Genomic DNA, 19,839 nt, shown 5'->3' on the forward strand with positions numbered 1-19,839 from the left:
AGTTTTCTCTGTAAGGTGATAAAAAGCAGGTAGATTTCTACACAGGATCATCTGCCTCTTCTAACTTCTCTGGGAGCTTCATTGTGAAAAAAATTCTTGATCTTTAACCTTTACATTCAGAAGTTGTAAACAATGGATTGCTTTACTGATCCTCAAGTGATTATGCTTTTGACATGTCTATATATTTTTGTCTGAAGGAAAAAGATTGTTAGTAAACGATTATTGCTATTAACATAAATTCAAAATTTATGTTTCCTAATTAGGCCATTATTTTGATATTCATCACCACCCTAAGAGGACACACAGCTGATGGCAACCTCTTTCCCCTTTAAAACATCAGGATCTGGTCCGCAGTCAGCCTCTCTCCAGTTTGTCTTCCCAGGATATTTGCTCTTACATTCAGTATTCTGTATAACAATCTATGGCCAGTTTGCAGGCTTATTTTATTGCTTGCTTTTAGGATTATGTGTGTGATGTGCCTTAGTGAGGGGACTTTTCTTTTCCTTTGTGTGAATTTTTGTTTTCCTGTTCTTTGTCATCTCTGAAGCACTCTCCTTCCACATGGACCACAGGAGGAAAAGAGCCGCAAATGCACCCCTGAGGCAGTCCTCAGCAGCCCTCAGTTGTGGGGGCAATCGGCACCACTGTTCCCATCCTGACGCAGTATAGAACCACAGGCATCGTAGTCAGGTGAGCCTGATGTCTGCACCGTGGCAGTCACTTTGGCCTTTTTCCCATGTGAAACTTCTGAGATTACCCACAAGGAAGGCTAAATTTTAGGGGGTGGCTTTTGATGGGGACTGGAACTAGGATTATACCCAAGCATTTTTAGAAATAACCTAATTTTTGCTCTGTTTTTGTTTTTTGTTTGTTTTTCATGCCCTTTTAAGCCTGGGCTTGATGGCTGTATCTCTGGGGAAAATCCTCCTCATCTTCTCCTTGAAAAATATAAAGCCCTTGGGATGATAGGTGAAATACCCAAGCATTCTAGTTTAAATCAGGCTCTTGTTTCCTTCATAAAACCACAGATCACTAGCTTGTTAAACTCCCTAGAGGACCATTATTTTAAGAGCATTCTGCTTGTTATTAAGGAAAGATACATTTTTATTAACTAGGACATTCTCAGTGAGAGGTAAATTGTTTCCCTTATGAAGAGGCTGCTAGGCACTTACGAATTAGTAATTTCAGCAAGACCATAACTAGAAACTTACCAAATTTTCTGTTTAAATGAAATTTGAATATCCTAAGGATCATTGTAGTTGTGAACTTCTTGAACTTAAATTCCATTTCTTCTAACATTGATGACTATATTGCTTTATTTTTTTAAGTAATTTTTGAGAATTTTTAGAATATGATAAGTGGATCTTCCATTACTAAGTTTCATTTAGATTATGCTTTCCCTTAAATTTTTAGTGATTTTGGCTGAGTTGCATGGAAAAAAATTCTGTAATGTCAGAAAATCTACTGACATAGTTCAAGAAATTAATTGGTAAAAAGCATTTTTGAAGAAAGAAACTATAGGAAAATCATTGGTTGTCACAGATTAAAATGGCAGAAATCATCACCCTCTGGTCATGTTACATAATTATTATCGCTAGAAACTTTAGGGTTTACTGTTAACGTTTGAGATTAGAAAGAAGAAGAAACATAAACAAGAAAAGAACCTACTCTTATGCCAATTGTAAGCTAGTCTTCAATGAATATATCTATACTAAAAGCAAATAAGACAACTCTTTTATAGTTATTATATATATTCTGCATGTGTGGTTGTATGTAGAAATGTGTTTCGTATAAATAGGGTGACTAGGTTGATGGAATGATTAATGCTTCTTAATTTTAATATCTAAATTTTCTAATCTAAAATTCTTAATGATTGGAAGGATTTAGGAGTAATTACAAGCTTCAGATTTATTATAATAGGTATCTACATGAGTTACCTTATGCCTGTGTCTTAAATATTTTAATAAGGACACGGACACCTCTCAGAAATAAAACTTTGCAGTTTACCTTCTAAATAGAAGGTTAGTGAATTGCGAAATAAGTTCAAATAAGGGTTAGGTCTTTATTCTGCTTTGAAGAAGTCATTCAAGAGTTCTTTTGTTGAAGGCAGTTTCAGTCAGGATACATACTGCTTTGAGCTCTTAGTAATTGGATTTGAAAAGTTAGAATTCTAGAATAAGCTAGTGTAGTATCTTTTCTGTTTTCATCCCCCCCATAAGATTTTAGGGTTTATATTTTAAGGTTTTGTAGTCCAACCCAATCTGATGTTTGAAACTTGACTTTTATTAAAACAGAACAACCTTCTTCAAAATATTAGATTTAAACTTGTGTTCAGAATAACATTTTAATCTATTTTATCTTTCAAGAATTGAGTTTTCTTTCCATTTTTTTCTTTTACTATTAGACTGCTGGTGATTGGATTATCATTATTTTAGAATACTGACTTAGATATGAAACAGGGCAACGATATATATATTTCTAACTCTTTGATAAGACCTAGGACTTCTGATAGATATAAACTATAGGAAGATCATAACTTTATCTTCTATTATGTCTTAATCTTTATCAAATTGATAACATGCTTTATAACAACAGATTCTCTATTAAGTTAATTGAGTTGCTAATTTTCCTAGTTGACCTAGTTATTATTTTTTAAATCCAGAGGTTTTTGTTGCCTTTCTCTGTATAAGCTCTTACTAGTCACATCCGGGAACTCTGAGAGGTAGTGGGAAGGAGAATCTGGTCTAGAAGAGAGGGCCTAATAAGGATCCTTGTTCCTTAAAAAAATAAAAACACTACACTCTAAAGCTGTGAACGGCTTTTCTTAATTCTTGCTTAGGGGGAGAGAGTTAAGGGCATGAGCTGTATGTTAAGATTTGAATACGTAGTTTTCTGCAGTGAGCTAAGTGATTTTTGTCATGCTCTTCATGTTTGGCCAAAAGGTACAGGGAAACTAACTTTATCTGTTGGTGTTGTGTAGCATATTTTTGTGTTTTACAAATTTAGAGACTAAAAAATCAACCCAAGGGGGAGCTTCTTGGTGATGGAGTAGTTCTGTGTTTCTTAGGGTAGTGGTTACATGAATCTACAAATGATAAATCACATAGAACTATATACACATTGTACCAATGTCAGTTTCTTGGTTTTGATACTGTATTGTAGTTATGTAGGCTGTAACCTTTGGGGGAAACTGAGGGAAGGGTATACAGGACCTTTGCTACTTCCTTTGTATCTATAACCCAAAACAAAAAGTTAAAAAAAAAATTCAACCCGAGATTATTTAGTTGTTTCTATATAGTATTCTGCAATACACTGTTTTTTCCAAAAGCAAATATTACAATCAGCTGTAGCTGCAGTATCCCACTTGTTTTTAATTTAGCCATATTCTGTCTATCACCATTAGTTTATTATGGAGTGATTAACAAGCCAGGTTTGCTTGAGGCTGAGTGGGTTCGCAAGACACAGTGCTTTCAGTGGAAAAACTGAGAGAGCCTCTGGCAAACTAGGATAAGTTGGTCACCCAATTTATGGAAGACATTAACTGGAGAGAGGCAGCCTATGGGCTGTTACTGATAAAGAGGTGGCTTAAATATTTGTGGTTACATGTGGCCCCCTCCAAGACTTGACTTAAAATCTCTGTCTATTAATGCTGCTAGGAATATCTCTTGAAGTTTGTCATCTGCCTTTTTTCAGATGTTTCTCAACCTAAAAGAATGTCCTGTAATCTCTTAGATGTTTTCATCTGATTATGTGTTCCAGGACTTTTAGCGCCGCCATTTTTCCTTAGTTAACTGTATTGAATTTTTAAAATATTCTTGTGCTAGTTATAACTTGATTTACATTAAGAGAAACCACTAACAACTTTATGAAATATGTAATCCTTTGATTTAAAAAAAAAGTTCATGTTAATATTTACGATTTGATTTTATTGGTGGGAAAGATGCAGTTTTCAATTATAACATCATTAAAGCATGGCTTTTTAGTCATAAACTAATGTGAAATGTTCACTTTTCCTGTTTCTTACCCTCCATACTATGTACTTTTATTCTTATAATTTTTGTCTTAAAGTCTCAGGTACATAATATAATTCTGTATATAGTGTGTTTCTAATTACCAAGCAATTATCAGATGATTATGGACAATTACTAATATGTCCTCTGCGGAGTGACTTAACTATCCCCAGGACAGAGGGAACATGAACTAGTAGGAAAGCTTGATCTATATTGGTGTATTGAATCACTCATTTTTCTATATGATTTTAGAAAAACTAACGTATGAAAAAAGAAGTTGGAGATGGAAATGCATGCAGGGGAAACAGTATAAGTATAAGATTGTTTTGTTGGGGGAGGGGCAGAAGGTTAGTGTTCACCTTTCATGGAAGGGATTAGTTCTTAACCTCTTTTGGCCATGGATCCATTGAAAATTGGATGAAAGCTTTGAGCTCTCTCCTTAGGAAGAAGTTTTTATGCTTGTTTATACATAGACTCCAGTTTCAGAACTTCTGCTAAAATGGAATGTAGGTAGAGTAAGAGAAAACCATAAAGTTCTGTATTTATATAACAGTTTACTGTTGAAAATGAACTTTAAAATACATTATTTGATCCTTTAACAACCTTAAGAAATTGGCTGTATGGATTTCTTTATTCTTAACTTAGATTAAATAATTGTTTAGGAAATTAAAAGGCTTATTCAGTGTCGCATCCCTAATAAGAAGCTTATCTCTTGAGTGGGCAAATACTGTGCTTATTGAATGTCTGCTATGTATTAGGCCCTGTGGCAGGCAGTGGGTAAGGATTGCCCTTGAAAAGGGTAGAGTTGAGTAGAGCAGTCAGATTTGTAAATATTTAGTGTGAACCTACACATATTTAGTCTTCATTCAGAGCTCTGTTTAACTGTGCCATGCTGGTTTTTAGGGAATATGGAGGAAGAGTATTTCATTAAAACTAATATATTAATATATACTAACTTTCAGGTTTAAAATATAACCTGATCTTTTGACTTACATAGAAGTTGAGTATCATCACAAAACATGATTTGTAGGGAATGGGCATGGTTTGTAGGAAGAGAAAGTTCAAGTTGAATGCCAAAAAAAATTCATATCCTTTATAGTGTAAAACATTGGAGAGGGCAGCTAAGTGAAAATTGTGACTGTTTAAATTGTTTTTTGGGCTTTTTACAATTTTTTTTTTCAAAAGGTAGACATTATTGACATAAATGTAAAGGTTAATTTTGTGATTTTTGTTTTTAAGCATTTTTTTGAGATAACTGATGACCAATTCGACTTCCATACATACTGCATGAGAAAGATGACCCTTCGTGCCTATGTTGACCTTTTGAGATTAGAAGATATACTCAGAAGACATGCCTTTTATTTCAAGGCTGCTAGATCAGCGATTGAAATATACTTGAAATTGTATGATAATCCCTTAACCAGTGAAAGCAAACAACAAGAAATAAACTCAGGTAACTGAATAGGAACTTAAAAGATATTAAAAGGACACTAAATTTCAGAATGCCATTAGCGTAAACAATACCTAGAAAAATATTAATATATTGTCTGTTGGAGTTGAAGACAAACATTAGATAACTCATATGCCAAAAAACAAAAATGTTGCAGAGAGAGTTAAAAAAAGTGGGATGATATTCTGTAGCTGATGGTTCTAAATTACTTTAATGGAACAACTTAGAATTTTTTTTTTATTTTTATCTTCAGAAAGACCAATTAAAGAACTGGGTATGGTGGTTCACGCCTGTAATCACAGCATTTTGGGAGGCCAAGGCAGGCAGATCATTTGAGGCCAGGAGTTCAAGACCAGTCTGGGCAACATAGCATGACCCCTGTCGCTACAAAAATTTTAAAAAGACGAGTTTAGGAAACATAGAAATGTCTGTGGACTAGTTTTTTTCTTTCTTTTTTAAAAAATTGTAACTGAAAATAGCTTTGAGCTCCTTAGGGAAAAATATATAATCTTAAAATTTCTAGTTCCTACTTTATTAAAAATAAGAATATCAGTGAGAATATCTGTACAGTTTTTTATTCACTAGAATGTTAATATCTAGGAATATTTGAGAAATAGTTAGCATGAAATGAGCCTAGGTAACTATCTCAGATATTCCTAGGTAGCTGTTCATTTCTAATAAGTATATAGTGTTTAGAGATCACAGGTGTTTATATGTATTATCTCACTTATTCTTGAAAGACTTGATACTGAGAAGGACAAAGTGATTTGCCTGGAGTCATATATTGTGTAGGAGGCAGAACTGGGCTACAATTGGTCAATTTTAGTTAATACAACATTTACTGGCTGTCCTTTGTGTGCCCAATTTTGTTCTAGTCACTGGGGATACACTTTCTAAAAGCTTTTATATGGGTTGCCTCTGCATCCCTCCTTGCCCAGCCAAAAAACAGAAAAAAAAAGTATACAGCTGGCCCTCCATTTTTGTGGGTTCCACATGGGTGGAACAAATCATAAATATGTTTTTTAAAATTGCATCTGTACTGAACATGTCCAGACTTTTTTTCTTGTCATTATTAGTATTTCCTGAACAATGCAGTGTAACAACTATTTACATAGCATTTACATTATTTTAGGCATACCTATAGACCATAATATAATTTATGAAAAAGTGAAGTCATTATATGCAACTTAAAGCAAAAGGAAGGTGAAAGATTTAAAGCTGATGTAATTAAAAGTATACAGGAGGATGTACATAGGTTGTATGGAAATACTGTGTCATTTTATATCACAGGCTTGAGTATCAGTGGACTTTGTGGGGGTGGGGGTCATGAACCAGTCCCCCACTGATACCAAGTGACAACCATACTAACAGTATGTATTACAGAAGAATATGAAGAAAATGCAAACATTGACTCAGAATTTTGTTCATTTGGATATTTATAGAAAACTTGTCAGCCAAAGAATTGAAGAAAATGCTTAGCAAGCAGAGAAGAGCTCAGAAAAAGGCTAAACTAGAAGAAGAAAGAAAGCATGCAGAAAGAGAACGTCAACAGAAAAATCAAAAGAAAAAAAGAGATGAAGAAGAAGAAGAAGCCAGTGGCCTTAAGGAAGAACTTATACCTGAAAAATTAGAAAGGGTGAGATGGGTTTTACTATCTTTGTTATTTGGTAAAATTTATGCTATTTGGTTCTGTTCTGACAGTTAACATGATTTATTTAAATCTGTAAGAAGCCATTTGAAATATTTCAAGGTTTTTATAATAGCCGTCAATTATCTTTGAGTGACAGTATACGAATTTTGGCTAATGCAAGTTATACATAGAATTGCAATTGTGGTAGGCAGAGTAATGGCCCTGCAAAGGTGTCTGTGTTCTGGTCCCCGCAGCCTGTGAATATGTAACCTTACATGGCAAGGGAGAATTAAGGTGGGAGATGGAATTTATGGTTGTAATGAATTGACCTCAAGATAGATTAGCCTGGATTGTCCATGTGGTCCTAATATCATCAAAAGGGGCCTTAAAAGTTGAGGATGCCAGCAGCAGAGGTCAGAACGATGCAATGTGAGGAGGACTCAACCTGCTGTTGCTGGCTTTGAAGATGGAAGGAGGGTGCCACAAGCTAAGGAATGTGGGCAGTCTAGAGAGGCTGAAAAAGGCATTGAACGGATTCCCCCTTCGAATCTCCAAAGGAAATGCAGTCCTGCTGACACCTTGATTGTAAGCCCAGTGAGACTGTGTTGGGCTTTTAACCTATAAGAACTATAACATAATAAGTGTGTTGTTTTAAGTCAATAAATATTTGGTAATTTGTTACAGCAGCAGTACAATTGTCCATTACATATGGAATCATTTTACCTTATATGTCTTACTAGAAATGTTGTAGCTACAAAGAGATAGCACCTCCAGGATTTTCTCAAGTGTTAATAGTTGTTTTGGGATCAGATTTAAGGAAATATTTAGTTTTCTGGTTTATTCACTGTAAGTCTAGTACAGTTGGCCTTTGAACAACATAGGTTTGAATTTTGAGGGTCCAGCAAAGGATGGTTTGATAATTTTAGAAAGATATTTGGGTTAAAAAATGTCCAGATAACAGAAGAATTAACTTCTCACTAAGAGCCGGCAGAGAAGTTCCAGATGCCATTGAGAAAATCATTGAGGAGAAGAGGTATCTGCCTGAACAGGTTTTTAATGTAGAAAAAAAGTGCTCTATCACAGGAAAAAATAAAAGCCACAAAGGATATCTATTAGTAAGGAAAATAAGTGAACACCAGGATTTAAGGCAGGAAGGGATAGGCTAACTGTACCATTTTGTGCAAATGCAGTTGGGATTATGACCATGGCTGCCTTTATCTATAAAGCTACTAACCCCTGAGCCTTGAAGGGACAAGATAACAGCTGCCAGTCTTCCGGTTTTACAACAAGAAGGCTTGGACAGTGAGAAACCTTTTTCTGGATTGGTTCCATCAATGCTTTGTCTCTGAAGTGAGGGAAGTACCTTGCCAGTAAGGGACTGCCTTTTAAAGTTCTTTTGATACTGGACAGAACCCCTGGCCATCCGGAACCTCATGAGTTCAACTCCAAAAGTGTAGAAGTGGCCTACCTGACCCCAAACATGTCTTTAATTCAACCTCTAGATTAGATCAGGGGTCATAAGGACCTTTAAGGCTCATTACGCCTGGTACTCTATGGAAAGGATTTTCAACGCTATGGAAGAGAACCCCAGTAGAACATTATGAAAGTCTGGAAGGATTACATCATCAAGGATGCCATCATTGTTAACAGAAAAAGCCTTGAAAGCCATCAAGCCTGAAACAATAAATCCCTGCTGGTGTCCAGATGTTGTGTACAACTTCACAGGATTTATGACAGAGCCAATCAAGGAAATCATAAAAGAGATTGTGGATATGGCAAACAAACAAAAAGTGGAGATGGCGGTAAAGGGCTTCAAGATTAGGGAACCTGGAGAAATTCAAGAGCTAATAGATGCCACACCAGAGGAATTAATAGAAGGCAACTTGATGGAGATGAGTGCTTCCAAACCATTGCCAGATGATGAGGAAGAAGACATAGAAGCGGTAGTGCCAGAAAACAGATGGACATTAGACATTCTGGCAGAAGGGTTCTGATTATTCAAGACTGTTTTTTGACTTTTCTGACATGGACCCTTCTATGATACAGGCATTGAAACCAAAGCAAACAGTGGAAAGATTGGTACTGGACAGAAACATTTTTAAATAAATGAAAAAGCAAAAAAATTGTACTTACATAAAGTTAGATGGAATGTGCCTGCCTCTTCTGCCTCCCTTTCCACCTCCTTCACCCCTGCCATCCTTGAGGTAGCAAAACCAGCCCTTCACTCTTCAGCCTACCCAACATGAAGATAAGGATGATGATCCACTTCCACTTAATGAGTAGCAAATATATTTTCCTTATGACTTTCTTAATATTTTATTTTCTATAGCTTACTTTATTGTAAGAATATAGTATACAATACATGTAACATACACAATATGTGTTAATCAGCTGTTCATGTTATTGGTAAGGCTTCCAGTCAACAGTAGGCTATTAGTAGTGAAGTTGGGAGAGTCAGAAGTTACACATAGATTTTCAACTGCACTGGGGGTGGGTCAGCTCCCCCTAATGCTCATGTTGTTCATGGGTCAACTGTATTATAAGCATTTTAAATTTTATTACCATCTCCTTACTATTTGATGCCATTTTATTTGTCTCCTTACTTTAAATGTTTATAGTAGATAGGGGATTGTCATTACATGATGTACCATCTCTTTAAGTCTGTGGAATAACTTTATGTATTTTTTTGTTTTTAATAAAATGATCTTGATTTTGTAACCAGAAAAAAAGCTATTTCTGTTTTGAAAAGTATTGATTGTGTACTTTGAATTTATTTACAGATGATTTTTAAATGTTTTCTTGTTATTTGGTTTTATAAAGAAAGCTGTCTAAATTACTTTAGACATATGTTAATATAAAATTTTAGGGGAAATTTGACTTGTTCTGATGTTTTTTAAATAATTTTCCTTTCTGTTTCAAAATAGGTAGAAAATCCATTAGAGGAAGCCGTTAAGTTCCTTATACCTCTTAAGAACCTTGTTGCTGATAACATTGACACTCATCTGTTAGCATTTGAAATATATTTTAGAAAAGGTAATAGTTTGAGTTCAGTTTTTAATCTTTAATTATATTTGTGACCATATTCAGTGTAATCTTTGTCAGATCTATTTTTGTTTCTTAGATTTTCATTTTAGCCTTCTACAAAGGCTCTTTTCCTTGGCTACTCGAAACTTAGGTGGGTAATAAATTAGAATAGTACTGTCAAATCCAGTGTAAGAATAGTTTGAACAACCATACAAATTGTCTACTTGAAGCAATTTTTATGATTTTTCAAGCTTTTCTTTAGAAAGCCATAGTTGACTTTGATAGCCAGAGTCAACTTTAATTTTGCTTACGAGTGTTATAAAAAACGTAGCGTTTTGTTGTTGAACTTAAGTGAGACTAAAATAAAGTGAGGAAAATACTGTGTAAGTATTAATGCTATTACTTTTGTATTTTTTCTGACACAGGAAAGTTTCTGTTAATGCTGCAGTCTGTCAAACGAGCTTTTGCTATTAACAGTAATAACCCATGGTTACATGAATGTTTAATTAGATTTTCTAAATCTGGTAAGTATAAAAAAGGACCATATTTACATTTGTGAATTATTTCTAAGGGGAGGAGGTTGTTAAATCTCTGTTGATCTGATAAATATTTAATAACCCTCTCTTTGTGAAATAAAAAGCCCTGATTTGTATTTTCATGATACAAATCCTCTGATCATGGCCCAAGCTGTCAGTGGGTTGCCACTGAGAGAAGCAAATATAAGTTGTCTTACATTAAGTTGGTGGACATTAAAGAGATTTGCAATAACGTAAAGCAAAATAATAATAATTTACATAGTTAAATGAACATGTGTCTATAAAATAAACCTGTTAGCCAAGAGATGGTAGAAATTAGTGCATTTTTAGGCTAGGATGTATTTATATTCCAAAGGAAGAATAATAATTGTACTATGTAAAATCAAGTTTAATAATAAAGGTTTTTTGTTGTTGTTGTTGTTTTTTTTTGGGAGACAGTCTTGCTCTGTTGTCTAGGTTGGAGTGCAATGGCACGATCTTGGCTCACTGCAACCTCCACCTCCCGGGTTCAAGTGATTGTCCTGACTCAGCCTCTTGAGTAGCTGGGACTACAGTTGTGTACCACCACGCCCGGCTAATTTTTGTATTTTTAGTAGAGACGGGGTTTCACCATGTTGGCCAGGCTGGTCTCAAACTCCTGACCTCAAGTGATCTGCCTGCCTCAGCCTCCCAAAGTGCTGGGATTACAGGCGTGAGCCACCGCGCCCAGCCATAAAGGGTTTTCAATAGGTTTTTTTTTTTCAAAGGACAGATCAAAAACAAAAAATCCAAATGTTTTTGTTTTTATAGTGTCTAATCATAGTAATCTTCCAGACATTGTGAGCAAAGTTCTATCTCAAGAAATGCAGAAAATATTTGTCAAAAAGGATTTGGAGAGTTTTAATGAGGATTTTCTGAAACGTAACGCTACCTCTCTTCAGCATCTACTTTCAGGTTTGTAGCCCCCAGGGTTAAAATACTTATGGAAAAAGCGAACAAAGAGAAAGCTTTGACACCCCCAAAATGTAAAGCAAATGAACAGTACTGTGTGTAAGTATGGGGAGAGAAATGTGGACAAATTTAAGTTATGTTCAATAATAGGGGAAACAGGGATGGATTCATAGGATGTAATACCAGATTTAAAGTGATGTTTATTCCAAGCGTTTGTGATAACGGGCAGATACTTTTATAATAAATGTGCGGGATTGAACATACAATATAATCTCAACTATGCATGGGAAAAAGGCTGAAAGGAAGTGTCTACGAAAGCTTTAATGTTGATTTGGGGTGTGTGGTTATAAATTATTTTTCTTTTTTTTTTCTTTGAAATGGAGCCTCACTCTGTCGCCCAGGCTGGAGTCTATTTTTTCTTCTAATTTATAGGAGAAATATAAACTGTGTTTCACTTTTTTAAATTTTACTTTCTTTTTGAATATGCAAACATTTTCCTGTTTTCCCCGCCCCTACCCTCCTCCTCTGTGACAGTAATTTATTCCTTAGATGTTTTATTTTAGAATATCTTTTTTCATAGTTTTGGCTGAAATACTGATTGATGCCACAGGGCAGTCCATATTTACATTCTGAATTTTATTTCTAAGGGGAGGAAGTTGTTGAGTCACTGTTCATCTGATAAATGTTTAATAACCATCATTTTGTGAAGGAAAAAGCTCTGATTTGTAGTGTATTTTCATGATATAAATACTCTGATCATGGCCTATCAATGGGATGCTACTGAATAGGAGGTAGGGAAGAAATGTCACACTTGGCTCTCTTGAGCTGGTAGGAGCCAGCTCCAGCTTACCACTGATTAAACACTTAAAACCATATTTTAAGTCACTGGCCAGTTGATATCACATAAAATGTAAAGTATAGGTGTTTATTCATTTTGAAATGCCTTGGTATTTCAGGTGCTAAAATGATGTATTTTCTGGACAAGTCAAGGCAGGAGAAAGCAATTGCTATAGCCACTAGACTAGATGAAACTATAAAAGATAAAGATGTAAAGGTAAGTTTTTTTTCTTTGGCTGATTTATGCTTACACAGTGATCTAACAAAACGTGTCTTTACAGCATAATTCTTAAGTAGGCCTTCAGAATTATGCCTGGATGTTAATCCCAGCTCTATCAATTATGAGATGCGTAACTTTAGGCAGGTTATGTCTCTTAGCTTCTTTTTCCTCATTTTTAAGATGAGGGTGAAAATACTACTGCTGTCACAGAATCCATGTGAGAGTTAACTGAAATAATAAAACGTGAAGTCCTTAGTGCCTGGCACGTTGTTAAGTGCTCAGTAAATGTGGGCTATTTTTGTTAGTAAAGGACACTTTGATTTTTAGTGATCACAGTTTTAAAATGTTCTCTTTTGCAGTTATTAGAATTTTATTGCCTTTTTCGGGGTTGATTTTTTAATGTGCCTTTTTTGAGGTGATTGCTTACTGTGTAGATTGTAAGGCATTATTTTAGACCGAGGCAACTTTCTCAATTTGATTAACACATTGCATCTTTTGATTAAAGTGGTTATTAACTGTGAGCTTATTATTTTTAAATCATTTGTGTTTTCCTTTTGTTTCACTAGACATTAATAAAGGTTTCTGAAGCACTGCTTGATGGCAGCTTTGGGAACTGTAGTTCCCAATATGAAGAATATAGGATGGCCTGTCATAACCTGCTTCCTTTTACATCTGCCTTCTTGCCTGCTGTGAATGAAGTCGACAATCCTATTGTGGCACTGAACCATACAGCTAATTATGATGTCTTGGCAAATGAAATTTGAAATCTTCTAGAAAGTAGACTCCTATAGACTCAAAGCTGAATTGAGATCAGGGTTTCTTTTCCAGGGTGCATTTTAATATACGTATGAAATGAAATATTTGGTTAGGATTTTTAAATGGCATATTCTGTAAGCTTATTTTGTTCTTTACCCGACCTGCCAATTTACATAACCATCTGTTAAAATTACCTGTTTATTCTTAAACAGTTTTGTGGTAGCTCCGATCGCTTATGATAATTTCTTACTAAGCTAAGTTGTATACAACCCCACTGTATTATTTTCTTTAGATTCTGATTTCAGGATCTGTGCTTTGATTCCTTGTCTGTTTTATCGTATATTTGCTTGCTTTTTAATTAAAGCACATCAGTTTTAAAGTGTTAACTATATGTTAAAAACAATATGGAGGCTGGGCGTGGTGGCTCACACCTGTAATCCCAGCACTTTGGGAGGCCCAGACTGGCGGATCACCTGAGGTCAGGAGATCGAGATCAGCCTGGCCAACGTGGTGAAACCCCTTCTCTACTGAAAATACAAAAATTAGCCAGACGTGATGGCACGCACCTGTAATCCCAGCTGCCCAGGAGCTGAGGCCGGAGAATCGCTTGAACCTGGGAGGTGGAGGTTGCAGTGAGCCGAGATCATGCCACTGCACTCCAGCCTGGGCAACAGAGCAAGACTCTATCTCGAAAAAAAGGAATTCCTCTTGGCAGATATTGAAGTTTATTTGAAAATTTAATTCGTCCTTTTTTCATTGTAATATTTCATGGTTTATTATTTCCTTTGTTGTATTCATGAAAATGGTATTTTCTGGTTGAATAAGGGTACTCTAGTTTTATGTAGATGAATTCAGAATGTGAAGGCTGGTTTGCCTGTCAGTCATGGAAATTCACCGGTAAAATTGTTGCATATTTCTCTCTCCCAGTCTTAAAAGCCCACAGGCAAGAATTAATGCTTTCTTAACTAAGTTACTTCGAGTGTTAACAAGTAGCTTATACTGAGGTGTGCTTCAAGGGAGCATTATAGGGCAGAAAACAAATTAAAATGAAACGTTATTATAGCCATGCATTGACCATTAAATGCATTTTTATATCTCGGCAAAATGAAATTTGAAACTCATTAGTTTAACTCTTAAAACATAGTGTTGTTAAACAGTATTTTTGGGGGCGGGTGGATAGCTTTTTGTTTTATCTTGTACAGAAAACAGTAATGGAATCACTCATGTTCAGAACCTTGTAAATATGTCTGTAATATTAATGCTTCCCTTTATTAAGACAAATATACATTCAAAAAGGGAGATTTTATTTAGACACACATTTTCTTTTCACCCTAATCTATTTAGATTCATACTTATTGAGACGGGAAAAACTCACTGTAAAATAATGCCAACCTAGATAATGCTATAATAAATTATTTTGTACACAGTTGCTTATTTATGTTTGTGTTTTGTTACTGTTTTACACTACCAGTATTTTCTGCAAAATGTTCTTTGAGGAAGTAAAAACTTAATCACCTTGATCTTTTCAAGTTTTATAAAAAATGTAATTCTCAGTAACCACCTACAAAGTATATTTTTGTGCTGCAGTAGCTTGTCTTTTAGTATTTTAATAATTTTGTAACTACAGATGATCACTGGCTTAGGATGGTTTGAGCTAAGATTTTTCAACTCTACCATGGTGTGAAAGTGATATGCTTCAGTAGAAACTGTACTTCGAGTTTTGAATTTTGGTCTTTTCCTGGGCTATGATGTACAGTACAGTACTTTTACATAAGATACTCAGTATTTTATTATAAAATAGGCTTTGTGTTAGATGATTTTGCCCAATTGTAGGCTAATGTAAGTGTTCTAATCACATTTAAGGTAGGCGAGGCTAAGCTATGATGTTCAGCAGGTTAGGTATATTAAATGCATTTTTGATTTATGAAATTGTCAACTCACAACAGGTTTATTGAGACATAACCCTAGCATAAGTCGAGGAATATCTGTAGTTCATCTTTGTCATGAAGTATCCGGACACATACATAATTCATGTTACTTTCAGCAAAATGACATTTGCATAAAATATGCCACTCATAATGTGGAAATTGTGCTTTCAGCAACAGCCTTTTAAAAAGTATTTTATTGGAGTCATTTAGAGTTTGAGAGTTCTGGGGCAGATGCAGTTGAGATGTGAGTAGTAAAATTTGAGGTACATGTATGGGAGGCAAGGTAAAGGGACACTGAAATTAGTGAAAACAGTAGTATATTGGTCAGTATATACTGGTTCCATTCTCCTTCCTGTCTGCGTTCCACTTCGAGTATAAAATAAACATCATAGACCTGGGACATGGGCAGGAATCTTCGTTAGGATAAGGACGGCAGGGTGGGTGTGTCGTGTCTCTCCACCCTGTACCTTTACCATTCCCCTAACCTTGGGAGAGGCCTTTTTAGTCTCCAGAAAGTTAAAGGAGAATAGGCCAGCCCCAAAGGAGAAGCATCTGAAAGCCAGACACTTAGAGAAGTCTTTAGTCTCACGAGAAAAACAAAAGTTTGTTCCAGGTGATCCAGTCAAGTTTACCAGAACAGATAGGAGAAGGCACAAAGATTCCAGGCATAGGGTGATAATTTAAGAATTTGGCTTCAGGTTTCCTGTGATTTGTTTCTTGAGGAACTGAATGAATTTAATGGGCAAGAGTCTACAGAGTCAAGAACCATAGTAGATCTTGGATTGAGTTGTTAGCTAGAACAGGGGCCAGCAGACTTTCAGTAAGGGACCAGGCAGTAAATATGTAGGCTTTGAAGGTCTCATACTGGTCTCTGTCACAATTCAACTCTGCTGTTGTAAAAGCAGCCTAGCCAGAACTAATGGGTATGACTGTTTACCAATAAAATTTCATTTAGAAACATAAGGTATGGGCCAGATTTGACTTTCAGGCTAGGCTGTAGTTTGTGGGCCCTAAAGCTACAAAAGTTTGTGCAAAGTGAAATATTAGAAATAACCTGTGAATTCCATTTTTTTCCTGCCTAAAGCCAGGATGAATTTTATGTATATATTTTAATCCAAGCATCTTGACACTTTTGCTAGGTTATAGAACTCTCCTTTTATTCAGTATGTTCATCCTAACAAAGTGTCTTTCATGTGCCAGGTACGTTTCTATATGATAAGGATTACAGGTGTTTTGCTGAGTGCCTTTTACGTGCCAGGCGGTTTCCTATATGTCGAGGATAACAGTGAAAAATTCGACAAAATCACTGGAATTGCTCACATTCTATTAAATTGTGATAAGAAGGAAAGAATCATTCACTCAGTCTGTATTTGTTGAGTACTTATATTTCAGACATTGTTCTAGGTATGACAGATACAGTAATGAACAAAATTAGGCCCTTATTCTCCTGGGGTTTATATTCCAGTTGGGTGAGAGGGAAACAAATATATAATATCAAGCAGTAATCATTTCTGTGAAGATAAGCAGAGTATGAGTATAGATAGTAATGTGGTTATAGTGAAATTCAAGAATATCAACCATCTAAAATGTAACAGAAGATTACTCTCTAAGAGAATCAGTGACATTAGATTTATCTAAAGCATTGAAAGTAAGGAAATGGAAGGTTTCAGGCTGGGAGCGGTGGCTCACACTTGTAATCCCAGCACTTTGGGAGGCTGAGGCCAGCAGATCACCTGAGGTTGGGAGTTCGAGACCAGCCTGACCAACATGGAGAAACCCAATTTCTACTGAAAATACAAAAAATTAGCCAGGCATGGTGGCACATGCCTGTAATTCCAGCTACTCGGGAGGCTGAGGCAGGAAAATCGCTTGAACCCGGAAGGCGGAGGTTGCAGTGAGCCGAGATTGCACTATTGCACTCAGCCTGGGCAACAAGAGTGAAAATATATCTCAAAAGAAAAAAAGAAAATGGAAGGTTTTTAAAAAGCATTGAAGAAAAATAACTTTAAAAGATTTAAATCCAATTAAATTAGCTTTAGACTGTGAGCACATTAAAAATACTCTTATGCATGTAAGTCTTAGAAGATTTGACATAACCAAGATCTTCATCGAAAATACTTTTGGAGCAATGTTAAATACAACAATTAGAAAATAAGATGGCAAAAATTCTGATGTAGCACTAGTTACAATAAATGTTAATTAGACATTAGCCAATTAAGACTCAGATTCTCAAGCTGTATTAAAAATTCTTTACAAGATGCATACTTGAAAGCAAAAAGTGAAATAAAAGGGTGGCAACACAAGGCTGATATGAAGTAGAATAAAGCTGAGGTAATAGTCCAAATAGAATTTAATGCAAAATATGACACATTATACATTGGTTTTAAAAAATACAACAAAAACCAAAAGATACAAACCATCATTAACTTACATGCACTTGCAGCCTCAAAGTATATCAAGCACCAGCCTTGGCAACATACCAAGGTCTTGTCTCTACAAAAAATAAAAATTAGCTGAGCATGGTAGCTCATGCCTGTAATCCCAGCTACTTGGGAGGCTGAGATTGGAGGATCGCTTGAGCTCACAAGGTTGAAACTGCAGTGAGTTGTGATCGTGCCACTGCACTCCAACCTGGGTGACAGAATGAGACCATGTTTCACAAAGTTAAGTATATCAAGCAAAAACAGACAACTGAAGACAAAAATAGAAATGCCAACAATGTAGTTGAGGATCTTAATACGCCCCTTTCCCTCTCAACTGGAAGATAAAGCAGACAACAACAAAGCAGAGAGGAGAGTTGCTGAAGACAGTACAATTAGCTTGAGCTAGTATTTATACCGAAGTCTACACAAGCTGGATGTGGGCACACGCACCTGGAGTCCCAGCTACTCAGGAGGCTGATGGGGGGAGGATCGCTTGAGCCCCAACAGTTCAAATCTAACAAGACCCCATCTGTTTAATCATAATTAAAAATAAAAATAATAAAATACTAAAACCTCTACACAAAATAGAGTGATTAAAATAATTTACTGTTTTTCAGTAGGATGGTCCAAGAAGGCCTGTCTAATGAAATGAAATTTGAACAGATATCTAAATGAAGCCAGCTTTGCAGATCAGATATTTAGGGGAAGAGTGTTCCAGAAGGACTAGGAGGGGCAAAGGTCTTGAGGTGAGAATAGGTGACCTGGTGGCAATGTGTCACTTTTTTTTTACAGCTTTATTGAGGTATAATTCATATTCAAATAACTGCACATATTAAATGTATGCAATGTGTTAAGTTTGGACATATGCAAACACTGTGATGCCATCACCACAATCAAAGAAATAGACACATGCAGCACCTCCCAAAGTTCCCTTGTGTCCTTTTTGTTGTGGTAACAACACAACATGAAGTGTTCTTAACACTTAAAAAATTTGAAGTGCATAATATAATATTGTTCACTGTAGGCACTATGTTGTTCAGCAGATCTCTCAAATTTATTCGTCTATAGCATAAATGAAACTTTAACCCATTGAACAACTCCCCACTTCCCCCACTCCCAACCCCTGGCAACCATTATATTCTCTGCTTCTATGAGCTTGACTATTACAGATAACATCATGTAAGTGGAATTATGTAGAATTTGTCCTGTGACTGGCTTATTTCACTTAGAATAATGTCCTCCATATTCATCCATGTTGGCATAAATGGCAGGATTTCACTCTTTTTTAAGGCTGATATTCCATTGATATATATGCCACATATTCTTCATTTATCTGTTGATGCACACTTGGGTTGTTTCCATATCTACTATTGCAGTGTGTCTTTTTTTTTTGTGACGGAGTCTTGCTCTGTCGCCCAGGCTGGAGTGCAGTGGCACGATCTCAGCTCACTGCAAGCTCCACCTCCAAGGTTCACGCCTTTCTCCTGCCTCAGCCTCCCGAGTAGCTGGGACTACAGGCACCCACCACCACGCCTGGCTATTTTTTTTTGTATTTTTTTAGCAGAGACGGGGTTTCACCGTGTTAGCCAGGATGGTCTTGATCTCCTGATCTCGTGATCCTCCCTCCTGGGCCTCCCAAAGTGCTGGGCTTACAGGCATGAGCCCCCACGCCCGGCCTGCAGTGTGTCTTTTTAAGTTCCTTAATAGGCAGTAGAATGAAAACATTTGGACAGTAAATTTAAGTAACTAAGAAGCTTAGTATAAGAATTACAACAGATTTCAGTGCCTCCTGGCTCCTGTTCTCTGAGAGGATAGTCATGAGATCTGAGTTTTTCTATTGAGGATAGTCTCATTAATAGATTTGGTTAACAGCTTGTTAAAGAAAATTACTTTAATCCCTGATGGTAGGAAAAGCCGACTAGCCCTTTCTTCTTTCCCAGAATGTGTAGATGTTAGTTCTAGAACACAGGTGTCTGTTAATATTTTAGCAGCACTTTGTGACTTTACATCTTTAGGATAGCCATTGTGATAAGTGAAAGTTCTTTACCTTAAAGTAGCTAAAGTGGCTTCATAGCCCCTGAACGGGATCATATAT

The 19,839-nt window shown here is 36.0% G+C and overlaps 1 protein-coding gene across 16 annotated transcripts in view; it reads left to right on the forward strand.

Moving 5' to 3' along the window:
* The window catches only part of NAA16 (N-alpha-acetyltransferase 16, NatA auxiliary subunit), a 64,267-nt gene extending 49,445 nt beyond the window's left edge, over window positions 1-14,822 (forward strand). For 6 of the 16 annotated variants that reach the window (XR_010150660.1, XM_001150675.5, XM_009440556.4 and 3 more), the window contains 7 exons: window positions 5,250-5,463; window positions 6,903-7,096; window positions 10,015-10,123; window positions 10,540-10,638; window positions 11,440-11,583; window positions 12,537-12,634; window positions 13,204-14,822. Coding sequence is in view for 6 of the 16 variants with exons in the window: in XM_001150675.5 (XP_001150675.3) it covers window positions 5,250-5,463; window positions 6,903-7,096; window positions 10,015-10,123; window positions 10,540-10,638; window positions 11,440-11,583; window positions 12,537-12,634; window positions 13,204-13,401 (1,056 nt within the window). In the remaining 10 variants the exon portion in view is untranslated. Of the gene's footprint in view, window positions 1-263; window positions 691-5,249; window positions 5,464-6,902; window positions 7,099-10,014; window positions 10,124-10,539; window positions 10,643-11,439; window positions 11,584-12,536; window positions 12,635-13,203 lie in introns of those variants that run through there. The other 10 variants (XR_010150659.1, XR_010150656.1, XR_010150662.1 and 7 more) reach the window with 5 other exon arrangements.
* Window positions 14,823-19,839: the final 5,017 nt, after the last annotated feature.

Source organism: Pan troglodytes, chromosome 14 (assembly GCF_028858775.2).
Source record: "Pan troglodytes isolate AG18354 chromosome 14, NHGRI_mPanTro3-v2.0_pri, whole genome shotgun sequence".
Classification (NCBI taxonomy): Eukaryota; Metazoa; Chordata; class Mammalia; order Primates; family Hominidae; genus Pan; species Pan troglodytes.